The sequence below is a fragment of the Leptopilina heterotoma genome, unplaced genomic scaffold, assembly GCF_015476425.1.
Source record: "Leptopilina heterotoma isolate Lh14 unplaced genomic scaffold, ASM1547642v1 Lhet_169, whole genome shotgun sequence".
Lineage (NCBI taxonomy): Eukaryota > Metazoa > Arthropoda > Insecta > Hymenoptera > Figitidae > Leptopilina > Leptopilina heterotoma.
In genome coordinates this window covers 1,364,203-1,377,416 of record NW_025110885.1, presented here as the reverse complement: position 1 = coordinate 1,377,416, position 13,214 = coordinate 1,364,203, and the positions used below count along the sequence as shown (strand labels likewise).

Genomic DNA, 13,214 nt, shown 5'->3' with positions numbered 1-13,214 from the left:
AAAACAAATACGGATCAAAATTTGATATTTAATTTTCTTTAATAGACTTTTAATTTTTTAATTTAATATGTTAGGTAATAAAATTGTTTTTCTTATTTACTACAATTATTTATTTATTTATTTAAAAAATGTTATATAGACTAAAAAGTACTTTAATAAGTCAAAATGTATCGAATAGTATATAAAAAGCAAAAAGTACCAAACAAAATTTTATATTTTTTATGTATTTTTTCTATGTTAATAATATTTTGTATTATTTGTTTTTTAAATGGATGGTTTTTGAATTTTTATTTTTTCTAAAAATTGATAGATTTTGAAATCCATAAGTAATTTTGTAGAAAATATGTTTTTGTATCCATAAAAAAAATTGCTAAATGAAAAACTTAATATTTACAAAAGTTTTAGCATTCTTTCAAAAAAAAAAAAAAAAAATAGTTGTCAGGTTAAGAATTTTAAAAAATATAATTATTATTAAATTTTATTATACGAAAACTCATTTTTTTTCTTTCTAACTAATTTCAGAGCATAAACTTTTTCAAAAAATTATTAAAAATTTATTCGATAAAACATTTTTTTTGAAAAAACTATTTTTTGTTTTTGAAAAAATGCTAAAACTTTTGTAAATATTAATTTTTTTATGGATACAAAAACATATTTTCTACAAAATGGATTTCAAAATCTATCAATTTTTAGAAAAAATAAAAATTCAAAAATGATGAAAATATTTTCTGACCAATTTTTTTTATGATCATTGAATTCCTCTCAAAAAATTACTATAAAAATTACTATTATTAAATATTTAAAATATTTTCTTTTTATAGTTGAAAAAATAGGTTTACCCTCCCCTTAACAATTTTTTATTAATTAAAACGAAAAATTACAGAAAAAACCCATTAGTAAGACAAAAAGTATCGAAAAATATAAAAAAATGCTATTAAAAAAATATTAATTACTATACAATAAATTATAAATTTGTTAAGTAAATGAAAATAAAATAAATTTTTATATGACAAACGCTCTTTTATAATTATCAAAATTTATCGATTAATTATATAAAATAAATGTAAATAAGAACGAAAATCTTTTCTACAATTTTTTTTTCATTACATATATGGTAAAAATTACTGATTTACTTAATTTTAGACACTATATAAATAATTTTAATTCCTTCAGTTGTATAATAAAATGAGTGCTTTAATTGTGGAGAATAATTCTGAGTGAGAGTGAAAAAGGGAATAAAGTTAATTTTAAAATAAATGTTCATCTCTTTTTTTATAATGTATAAGAAATGTTATAAATAGAAAATAATTTGTGCCCATTGTGACAATTGAGTTTTGAACAAAAGTGATCTAGATATCAGACGACATAATATAAGAGGGGTTGACATAGTGGTGAGGTCTATTTCGGGCGAGGGTTAATATTTGACGCCGCGGGGTCGCCGCGACTAGATCTAAAAATACCAAATCAATATTGCGCTCAAAAAGGCACAGGTATCTGCGATGCTCTTCCCATTTGCTCGCACTTCAAATTAACTAATGTTACACACCTTCATTTCTCCCTTCCACTTTGCAAGCAATTTTTTTTTTTTTTTTTTTTTGAATTTTAAATTTTGAAACGAAACTGCAAAACAAATTTTTGTGCTAAAGAGACATACCTGTGTATTCAATTTTTTTTTAAATGTCTGACGAAACTGTAACTTTTCCCCTGAAATGCCAAGTTTGGTCTGAACAGAAAAATATTTTTACCACTTTTTCAAAAATATAGGTAAATAAAAATATTTTCAAAATTTAGGAAATTTTTTTAATTTTTAATTTTTAATTAAACGAAAAAATGTGTATGATCTTAAACAGTTGAGTTTATTACAATAAGCAATGACTGTCTGAATAAAATTTCTTTTTCTACTAAAAATAACACGACGGTCTTGCCATCACATTTTTAATAAAATTGTAACAAAAATTGTTTCTCTTATTTACGAGATAAATATAGCCTAAATAGAACAACATTTGTAGAGTAAAGAATAATTTACTCGTCTGACAATACTTGCCTTTTTCTACTTAAAATGCAAAAAAAAAAAATGTCTAGACGGCGACGATTTTCTTTTTATTTATTAAAATTAACTTTATCCAGTGAACTCCTAGTTCGCGTTCAAAAAAAGGGGAATCTTAAAACAAAGCGATTAAACTTTATGCATAGAAAATTAGTTAAAGTCTGACAGAACATTTATTTTTCTACTTAAAATCGAAGTGGACAATTTTTTTATTTGACTTTTTTTCTTCTACTTAAATTTCAGACTTCGCACTCGATAATTAATTTTAAAAAAGCAGCAAAAAGTAGCTTTTAAAATAAAAAATAGTAGAAAAAAAAGTAGCTATCGAAAAATTAAACTCGACGACAAAAAAACTCGTTTTAGACACTTCACAAAACTGACAAAAATTGCATTCTATATTTTATTTTTCTGACTTTTTCCTAATTTTTCATCAAAAATATTTACTTCTTTCTTATCCTGCTAATGAATTGAATTTCTGCAACGAATATTTTATTATTAATGAAAAGAACTTAAAAATTTATAAAAATAATTTGATTCTCGCGAAGAATTTTATAAAAAATTTTTAATAATTGATTACTTTCGACTAATTTTATGCAAATTGTAATTAAAATAATTGAATTCCTAAAAAATTTTTATTGTTAATGAAAAAAATTGAATTCTTCAGAAGATTTTTTACAAAAAATTTTTTAAATAATTGAATTCTGTTTGGAAATTTTATGAAAATAGTAGATATTGAAAATCATTGAATTGCGAAAAGTTTTTAAAAATAATTAAATTTTACAAAGAATTCTATTAAAATTATTGAGAATAACTAAATGTCTGTGTGGCATTTTATTAAATTTTTTTGAAAAAAATTGAATTCCTAGAAAGCATTTTATTATTTATGAAAATAATTTAATTCTTGCGAAAAATGTTTAAAAAGAATTGAATTTCTGTGAAAACTTATTTTTTACTTTTGAAAATAAATGAATTCTTCATAAGAATTTTATAAACATTGTTTTAAATAATTTATTTTTTCGAAATATAATAAATATTATGAAAATTTTATTTTAAATAATTGAATTCTTGTGGAAAACTTTATTTGTGAAAATAATTGAATTTTTCTATTAATTAATTTAAAATAGTATTAAAAATAATTGAAATTCTTCGTTGAGTTTTATTTATTTATGAAAATAATTGAATTCTTGCTTAAAAATTTATTTAAAAAATGGAATTTCCATGAAAAATATTATTATTAGGGAAAGTAATTTTTTCTTTTATTTAGAACTATAGATAATCAGAATTCGTCTGACGTAACATGACTTTTTCTACTTAAAAACTTTTTTTTAAACAAGAAATTTATAAATTAAATTAAAAATTTAATTTAACTAATATTTTCAATAAAAATCTTTTCGACAAAATAAATCTAAATTCTAACGGCTTTTGTTAGAAGAAATAGGTACCAAAAAGCAATGTCAAGACCATGTAAAATTGCATTTCATGATATGTAATATTTCAAGAATAGTCACGCACGTGTGAATTGCTTAGCTTTCAATTTGAAATTCTCATAAAGTTGAAAACTGCATTTTATCTCGAAAAACATTTTCAACTTCTCTATTGTTTCTAAAACGCAGTTGTAGTTGCATATTAAATTTACATGTAACTTCCATTATACAAGAACATAAAAAAATTAATAATAAAATATTACAAAAACTAAACAAATTATAAAAATTTTATTATCCATTAATGTTTTTATTAATTATTTAATAAAATTAATTAAATATTATTGTGTGATTTGATCATGAAAATATGTGAGCCTGATAACTGAGGACCTCTACATTTAATTTTGTAAAATTTCTCACTTTTCGTGTACAAGGCGAAAGACAAAATTTTCCGGAGAATGAGTCAGTTGATCGTTGACGATAAAATAGTAAACACGTATTCTTGTAATTGAAAGTATATTTAAAGTAATTTTATTAAATGTGACAATGGTAACCAGCAATTGTGTTTTACGTTTTTTTTATACCCCTAATTAACGCGTCTGAGTTTTTTTTCTATTAAGAACAATTTTTTATTATCAAAATTTCAAAGACGCGTTTCAACATGGTCCTTCGAGCCGGATAGGTTTGCCAACGAAAGAGTGGTGAAATATGCAGTGAATTGAATTTATACCAAGGAATATTAATGTGCAGTTATAAAACACTGTGTTATCTTAACAAATGGTGATGAACGACAGTAGAATCTGGTGTTAACAATTGGATTAATATCGCATCGGACGCTACGAGCTATCAATCACATGTCTCTTGAATTGGAATAAGAGAAATTATCAACTTGGGCCAGCCACGAGAACTCAGAAATTATCATAAGGCGGAATGCAGTGCAGGAGCATCTGATCATTTCGAATATCTATTCATCAGGATTCGGAGTTTGGGAATTTGGCGGGCAGAATTTGGCGCGAAAAGCTGAGCGTCGCTTCGAGGTATTTTCATTCTACATCTTCAAGGTGACCATCGCATCAAATTGTAAGCGTCTGTTTATTTAATCAAAGTTGTAAATATCATCCATTCAGATTTTCCTTCGTATTTAAAAATTTAAAATTTTTTGAAATTTAATATCGAGTATTATTGTCTCATTGTAAATAATTTATTTTAGTTGTAAATTAATTATTGATAATCATGGATAGCGAAATTGATGCTTATCGACAAAGCCGCACAAATTGTAAAAGTAGACTAACAAAGTTTAAAACCTTTTTGGATAAATGTTCAGTAGAAAATACGGCTGTCGAGGAGATTCAACTTCGTTTATCTAAAATGGATGATAATTGGAAAGAGTACGATAGAGCGCAATTGGGCCTCGAGACATTAGCTCCAAATGCCAATCGCGATTTTGAACGTAATGAATTCGAGGAAAATCATTTTAAATTTTGTGCTATCGCTGCTAAATTGATAAACGAACGTACACAGCCAAGGCAATCGGAACTGCTGTCTCGGGGTGGGGAGGTGAATACTCACCTCGCCCGTATCGCACAATTAGAGGCGGATCTTCAAGCCCAGCGTACGAATGAATTAACAAGTTTGCGTGAACTTGTCGTGAGATCCACCACACCCAGCGATGATTCGGTCGAACGTACGAGAAATATTCGTTTGCCCACATTGACGTTACCCACGTTTTCAGGTGGTTACGGGGAATGGTTGGGGTTTCGGGACGCGTTCTCTGCAGTTATACACGATGATTCCACAATTCCGCAAATTCAAAAGTTGCGATATCTTAGATCGTATTTAAAGGGAGAAGCCGCGCAAGTGATCGAGAACATCGAGACCTCCAGCGACAATTATGTCGAAGCGTGGAACCTTCTTAATGAAAGATACAATAATGAAAGAGTGATCATTCAGAATCACATTCAAGCAATTTTTGATTTGCCGGTTATTAGTCGCGAGTCAGTCGCGGGTTTACGTGGCTTTTATGACGGAATAGTTCGACATATGCGCGCGCTGAAGGTCTTGAAAGAGCCCACTGTTCACTGGGACACTCCCATGCTTTGCCTGCTCACGGCGAAATTAGATAAAGATTCTCGACGCGAGTGGGAGAAGAAAGTAAGCGGAAATAAAATGCCCAAATTTGATAAATTTTTAGAATTCTTACGCGAACGATGTCAACTACTAGAAGCAATACACGCTGGCTGTGGTGAAACTAATAAATCGAATACAAGGTCTAGCAATCAATCGCAAACAACTAATGATAGAAAAACGATAGGAAAATCATTTTTAAACACACAACCGGGTTACTCTTGTTATAATTGTAAAGATAATCACATAATTAATAAATGCCCTGATTTTTTGAATATGTCAATAAATGATAGAAAAGAGTTAGTCAAAAGGTTAGGACTTTGTTATAATTGTTTAAAAAAAAATCATAGGATCAGCGAGTGTAACTCCGGTAATTGTTTGAAATGTCATAAAAAGCATCACACTTTATTGCACAGAGAAAATGTAGAAATTAACGTAGAAATAAATGAAAAAAGTGAAGAACCTGTAAGCTTATCAAAAAATCTTCACATTTGTAATGCCTCTGCAGTGATGTTATCCACGGCGATAGTAGACATGTTTGATAGTGAGGGAAAAAGACATGAATGTCGCGTGTTATTGGATAGCGGTTCTCAGCCAAATATTATCACTTCTAAATTTGCGAAATTATTAAAGTTAAAAATAAAGAAAACTAACGCGGCTATTCAAGCAGTAAACAATCAAGAAATTAATAGTTTAGAATGGGTATCCGCGAAATTCCAATCTCAGCACAGTAATTATTTTGCAAATTTATCGTTTCTTGTTTTACCTCACATCACAACCAATCATCCTAATATTTCAATCAATAAACAGATCCTAAACATTCCAAAGAATATTCCTCTTGCTGACGCGACGTTTGACAGACCTTCGTCCATTGATGCACTCATTGGTGCTGAAATATTTTATGATCTCTTGTGCAGTGACAAAATTCCGTTAACCCTCCCACGCACTCATCTGCAAAAAACGAAGATTGGATGGATTGTCACTGGCAAGTTGAACAACAATCAACCGACGAACCAATTTTCTTGCAATCTCATCAGGGATCAACTGCATCAGCAATTGGAGAAATTTTGGGAAATTGAGGAGCTGGTGGAGGAGCGACATCTTTCTCAAGAAGAGGAGGCATGCGAACAACACTTCAAACAGAACGTGCAGCGTGAGGCATCGGGACAATACGTTGTCCGTTTACCGCTAAAAAAGGAGGCGGAGACTCTTGGATCATCGTATGAGACTGCTCGTCGACGATTCTTTTCCTTGGAAAAGAAGCTGGAAAAGGATTCAACGTTACGAGAAATGTATCATGCATTCATGCGTGAATACCTGGAATTAAATCATATGGAAGAAGTGACCTTGAACGAGAGAGACGGATATTTCATTCCTCATCATGCGATTCTAAAAGAGAAGAGTTTGACTACGAGATTGCGAGCGGTGTTCAATGCCTCATTGAAGACGAATTCGGGTGTGTCCTTGAACGAGGTGATGATGGTGGGGCCGACTATTCAGGATGGAGTAATGGAACTGATGCTTCGCTTCAGATTACCTGTGATTGCCCTGGGAGCGGACATCGAAAAAATGTATCGCCAGTTTCTGATCCATCCTGATGATCGAAAATACCAAAAAATATTTTGGCGATTTAATTCAAATGAGCCATTGAAGATCTATCAGTTGAGAACGATCACTTATGGCACCGCCTCAGCCCCGTTTCTGGCGACGAGATGCTTGGCGCAGTTAGCAGAAGATGAAGGAGCAGCGTTTCCGGAAGCAGCAACAGCATTGAGAAACGACTTCTACGTTGACGATGCAATGACTGGAAGAGATACCTATGAGGATGCTGATCTTCTGATCAAGGAGCTGATCAGCTTGACATCCAAGGCTGGTCTGCGACTGTGCAAATGGGTCTCCAACGATGCTCGACTTACAAGTTCAATGGCTGATAGCTTGAGCAATCTACGCAAAAAATTGGACGATGATCATACCACCACGAAGACTCTGGGCATTGTCTGGGATGCTGCGACGGATGAACTCGGATTTGAAGTGGAGCTGAAACAGGAATCGGAAGTGATCACCAAGCGATCCATTTTATCTGAGACTGCACAGTTCTACGATCCTCAAGGGTGGATAGCACCAGTGATCATCTTAGCAAAGATGGAGATGCAACAACTCTGGAAGCTAAAGTCCGGATGGGATGATCCAGTGCCAGAGGAAATGGAACAAAACTGGCGACTGTTTCGTGATCAACTGAAGCTGGTCAACGAGTGGCGAATTCCAAGATTAGCCAAGCTGATCAACTCGCAGGAACTGCAGCTGCATGGCTTTGCTGATGCCAGTCAGCGTGCATATGGCGCGTGCATGTATCTGAGATCAACGAGTGGAGAGGAGTATCACTCATTGTTACTGTGTGCGAAGTCAAGGGTAGCTCCAGTCAAAATCATTTCCTTACCAAGGCTGGAACTATGTGCGGCAGTTTTACTCGTGAAATTGTTCAAAACAGTACAAAAAGCTCTCAAGGTCAAATTCAGCAAAGTGACCTTCTGGTCTGACTCAACGATCGTTCTCAATTGGATCAACAAGCCACCGTACAAACTGGAGACCTTCGAAGCAAACCGAATAGCCGAGATACAAAGTGTAACGAAGCCTGAGGATTGGAGACACGTTCCAACATCCGAGAATCCTGCAGATGTGATTTCCAGAGGTCAACTGCCAGCGGAGTTTCTGGAAAACCAATTATGGAAACATGGACCGACCTGGTTGAGAAAAGAAGAGGAAAATTGGCCTCCAAGATTCCAAGCAGTGCAAGGAGATCATGAAGAATCATCAAGGGTCCAAGTGTTGACTCACAAGATCAATGAACCCTGGAATTTGTGGAATCGTTATTCATCAGTGAAGATGCTCGTCCGAGTGCTGGCGTGGTGCATTCGATTTTGTCAAAGAGCAAGAAAAAGGGAACGAGTAGCAGGGGAATTATCCATAGATGAACTACGATCAGCGGAGTTGATCATGATCAAGAATTTGCAACGAGAAAAATTTCCTGAGGAAGTAAAGGCTCTCTCCTTGAACAAGCCAGTACCGAAAAGTTCCAAGGTCGCGCGACTGAGCCCTGTGATGGAGGATGGTGTCCTGAGAGTGGGGGGTCGACTGCAACATGCTGACATTGACAAAAACCAAATGCATCCCATCCTTATCCCTAAACTGCATCCTGTGACTACCTTATTGATTCGTGATGCCCATATTAATATGAAACATGCAGGAATCAATGCGACATTGTATAATCTTCGACAAAATTATTGGATCGTCGACGGTAGAGTAGCAGTTAGCCAGGTGGTGACGTCCTGCGTGACGTGTCGTCGAGTAAAGCCTAAAGAAGTAGCATATGTTATGGGGAATCTCCCTAAGGTGAGAGTTTCTGCTGCGAGACCTTTTGAGAGGGTGGGGGTGGATTATTGCGGTCATTTCTTTATTAAGGAAAAAAGAAGTCGAAATAGAGCAAAATTAAAAGTGTACGCGGCGGTGTTTGTGTGCATGGCCACTAAAGCGGTCCACATTGAGTTGGTGGAAAATTTAACAACCGAAGCGTTCCTCGGATGTTTGCGCAGATTTTTTGCGAGGCGTGGAAAAGCAAAGGCCTTGTATTCGGATAACGGTACGAACTTTGTGGGTGCAAATAATGACCTTAAGGACCTTTACGATTTTTTAAACTCAGAAAAGGGAAATGTAAAAATTCAGCGAGAATTAGCTAACGAATTAATCGAATGGAATTTTAATCCTCCTCGAACTCCGCACTTCGGCGGACTGTGGGAAGCTGCGGTGAAGGCCTTAAAGCATCATTTGAGACGAGTTGTCGGCGATACATTGTTATCGTATGAAAATTTGAATACACTCATGTGCGAAATTGAGGCGTTGTTAAATTCGCGCCCATTGACACCAATGTCTTCGGACCCCACGGATTTAAATGTGTTGACCCCGGGACATTTTTTAATTGGACAATCTCTGTTGACAATTCCTTCTACTGACCTTTCCACAGTACCTATCAATCGTTTGAGTGTGTGGCAACACATTCAAAAAATCAAAGGAGATCTGTGGAAACGTTGGACGAAGGAATATCTTAGCGAACTAAATTCAAAAAGTAAATGGATTGCGGGAGAAGAAAATATAAAGGTGGGAACGTTGGTCACAATAAGGGATGATAATAGTCCACCGATGCGTTGGTGCATGGGCCGAATCGTGGAAACAATTCCAGGCGACGATGGAATTGTGAGAGTTGTAAAGGTTCGAACTGTGAATGGAATAATCGAGAGAGGAGTGAAACGAATTGCACCACTTCCTGTTGAAAATTAATTGTGAATTAAAAATGTTGACCTGTCAAAGGGGGGAGGATGTGTGATTTGATCATGAAAATATGTGAGCCTGATAACTGAGGACCTCTACATTTAATTTTGTAAAATTTCTCACTTTTCGTGTACAAGGCGAAAGACAAAATTTTCCGGAGAATGAGTCAGTTGATCGTTGACGATAAAATAGTAAACACGTATTCTTGTAATTGAAAGTATATTTAAAGTAATTTTATTAAATGTGACAATGGTAACCAGCAATTGTGTTTTACGTTTTTTTTATACCCCTAATTAACGCGTCTGAGTTTTTTTTCTATTAAGAACAATTTTTTATTATCAAAATTTCAAAGACGCGTTTCAACAATTATTTACCTATATTATTAATATTATTATTTATTTAATTTTGCGAATTTACTTTTTAATCTATTGAATGTTTATTAATAAAAAGCTACATTATTTCATATTATTTATTAATTAAAATAAAATTAAAAAATAATAATTAAAAGAAGAAGAAATTTATCAAATAATTTAAAAAGAATTTTTTTATTTATTTATTTATTTATGTTATTTATTAACAATATTAACGTCTGATAGCATAATTTGATATTTGAAAATAAAAAGAAATTTATATCGAATTTATAATTAGCAAATAAGCAAAATTGATTTCATCATTTTATTATTAAGTTGTTATAGTACCGCTAATAATAGCAAAATGCATTTTTAAAACATTTTAAGCGCGCGATTAATATTTAAAATATCAACCGTACTCGCGCATTCTACACGAATTTATAGAAGTTTACATTATCAAGCATGCTAAAGACTATAAATAATCTATAACAGTTATATTCATAAAGACTATAAATAATGCTAAAGTAATATTGGAACTCACTGAAATTGATTTATTATTCTCAATTTTATTCTATTAAAAACTAAAATAACATTTCAGACTTTTAAAGGAAAAATGACAGTTTCAATTAAGATATTTATTTTAATCCTTTCCCAAAGCGAATGAAAAATCTAATTTTTCTCATTTAAAATTCATAATTCTAAATCCAACGATCATTCAATAGAATAAAAAGTAAATTCGCTAAATTAATTAAATTAGACTCTAATTTTTACTGAACTATTTCTATAATGTATTTTTGTAACGCAAACGTATTTTTCTCTTCAGTGACAAGAAAAAATACTAAACCGAAAAATTCATTTAAACGGAAGTTTTATTATTTCCCAAAGAGTCATATAATTACATAGTAACGTAAATTATTTTTCAATAGTATAATTTTTTTTCTTTCTTTTTTTTTATCACAGGTGAAGATCATTCACTTCATTTTTTCACAAACATAAAATTCATACGACGAGAATAACACAATAAACACATTTCGAGTCAAAAACAATCATAAAGAAAAATACAGTCACACTAAAATATATAAAAATCACTTTTTTACACAATACTTTTCCAAATTTTTAAATCACTCCAAATATAAATATTGATTGTTTTATTGTATTACAGAAAAAAATTTCTTGAGCAAACATTTTTCAAACTTTTTTCAATTTTGATGAAAAATTTTCAATTTACAATAATTCCTTTCAATTCATTTTCAAATTCAATTCTTTTTCCTCTTAAAATCTTTCTGATAATGTGAAAATTTTCTCCGGTATAATCAATATTATAAAATAAAAATAAATTTTTCTTACAATTCTTATCACACTTTCCATAAATTGCACTAAAAATATTTAAAAAAAAAAAATTTTTTTCCTCTACTTTTTCTTACACATCATTCATAAACATACAGACAATAAAAAAATCAATTTAAAACATTAAAATCATAATTTTCATAACAATATTTTATATATACGTATTTTTATAATATAAAACCTATAGATCGCAAAGTAAAAAAAAAATCATTCTCGCTTCTAAAAATTGCATAATACATTTCAAAGAGTATTGAAAGACATGCGATTAATTTTCACAATGATGCTTGGAAAATTAATTCGTAAAGTTAACATTAAAAAGAAAACAATCGAAAAATTTATAAAATTTTGGTTCCTTTCTTTTATCGACATTAATAAAAAATGGTACACCTGTGAAAAATGGCGTTGGTGTAGACATTTGTAGAAATTTTTATTCTTGAACACAATAAATCTTTAAAACTATATTAATCATTAATTATATGATTTTGATCGTAAAAATTACAAGGGTAAAAAATTAATAATTAACAAATCATTGAATAATATGAAATCAATAATAATTAATCTACAATGATAAATAATTTATTTATAAATAAATTAACTTATTTATAAATAAACTAACAATTAATTCTCTGGTTTTTAAAATTTTTAATTTCAAAATTAAAAATTAAAAATTGTCAAAAAGTTTTTCCGAATTGAAAATACACCTTTTTTTTCTTATTAACCTGTTAAGTTAATCAACTCTTTTCTCTATTTTTCTTAAAAGAATCAGTAATAAAAATATGATGATAGAGATATTTACAAAATTAGAATAAGAATAAAAATAATTTTTCAAAATGCATTCCTCAGAATATACTTCATTGCATTTCCGATGAAAAATGCTTTTTATGTAAATATATAATTATAAATGATTCCAGTCCATTTTTTATATCATATTAGTACAAGGCAAGTCTCACAATAGACTCTACAAATTCCTCGAGACAATTTAATTTCATTTCCCCGCATAATATGCGGAAAAATAAATTTTCTCCCATATTTTAGAATTTGAAAGAGTGAATATTTTGCGTGAGTATTTTTCTTCTTTTTATAAAGAATTCTTTTTCCTGTATTCGTTGAAAAATAGAATCAATAAAATTAATATTATTTAGAAAATATATTCTTTTTTTTCTGGTCGAAAAAATTTTCTTTTTTTCTTTTTGTCTAAAACAATTTTTTTTCGAATCGAAGACCACAATTTAATTACTTTCGACCACATTCGGGATCTTGATCCTTTGACTTACTGGGACCACTTCCATCCTTTGAGCCAAATCCATTGGCCATGTGATGATAATGAAGTTTCCATTCGTTTTGAGCTGATGGTGAATAATCCAAATGATCGTATTCCATTTCGGCAGTTTTATGTTTTATATCCTCATAGAAATGCTCACCCTTCTTGCTGTCCATCTCGTCAATGCTATAATATATATTTACATTGGGATTTCCCAAATCTGCCTCTTTATTTTTTTGAGGGGCTGAATGATCGTACGATCCGTAGGCTCCTGAAAAATAATTTTTTTTTCTCAATTATCGTTTTCATTTACACTTCTTATTACTTTTATTTTCTTTAAA

The 13,214-nt window shown here is 30.9% G+C and overlaps 2 protein-coding genes across 4 annotated transcripts in view; one reads left to right on the top strand and one right to left on the bottom strand.

The window, feature by feature from the left end:
* The first annotated feature begins 4,701 nt into the window (after positions 1-4,701).
* Positions 4,702-9,924, top strand: LOC122499536. Its single transcript, XM_043607952.1, has one exon. The coding sequence runs from the start codon at positions 4,702-4,704 to the stop codon at positions 9,922-9,924; it is 5,223 nt and encodes a 1,740-aa protein (XP_043463887.1).
* A 2,891-nt stretch (positions 9,925-12,815) lies between these two features.
* The window catches only part of LOC122499532 (protein draper), a 37,414-nt gene continuing 37,015 nt past the window's right edge, over positions 12,816-13,214 (bottom strand). For all 3 annotated transcript variants that reach the window (XM_043607947.1, XM_043607946.1, XM_043607948.1), the window contains one exon: positions 12,816-13,144. In XM_043607947.1, the coding sequence (XP_043463882.1) occupies positions 12,846-13,144 (299 nt within the window). In that variant the 3' untranslated portion in view covers positions 12,816-12,845. The remainder of the gene's footprint in view (positions 13,145-13,214) is intronic.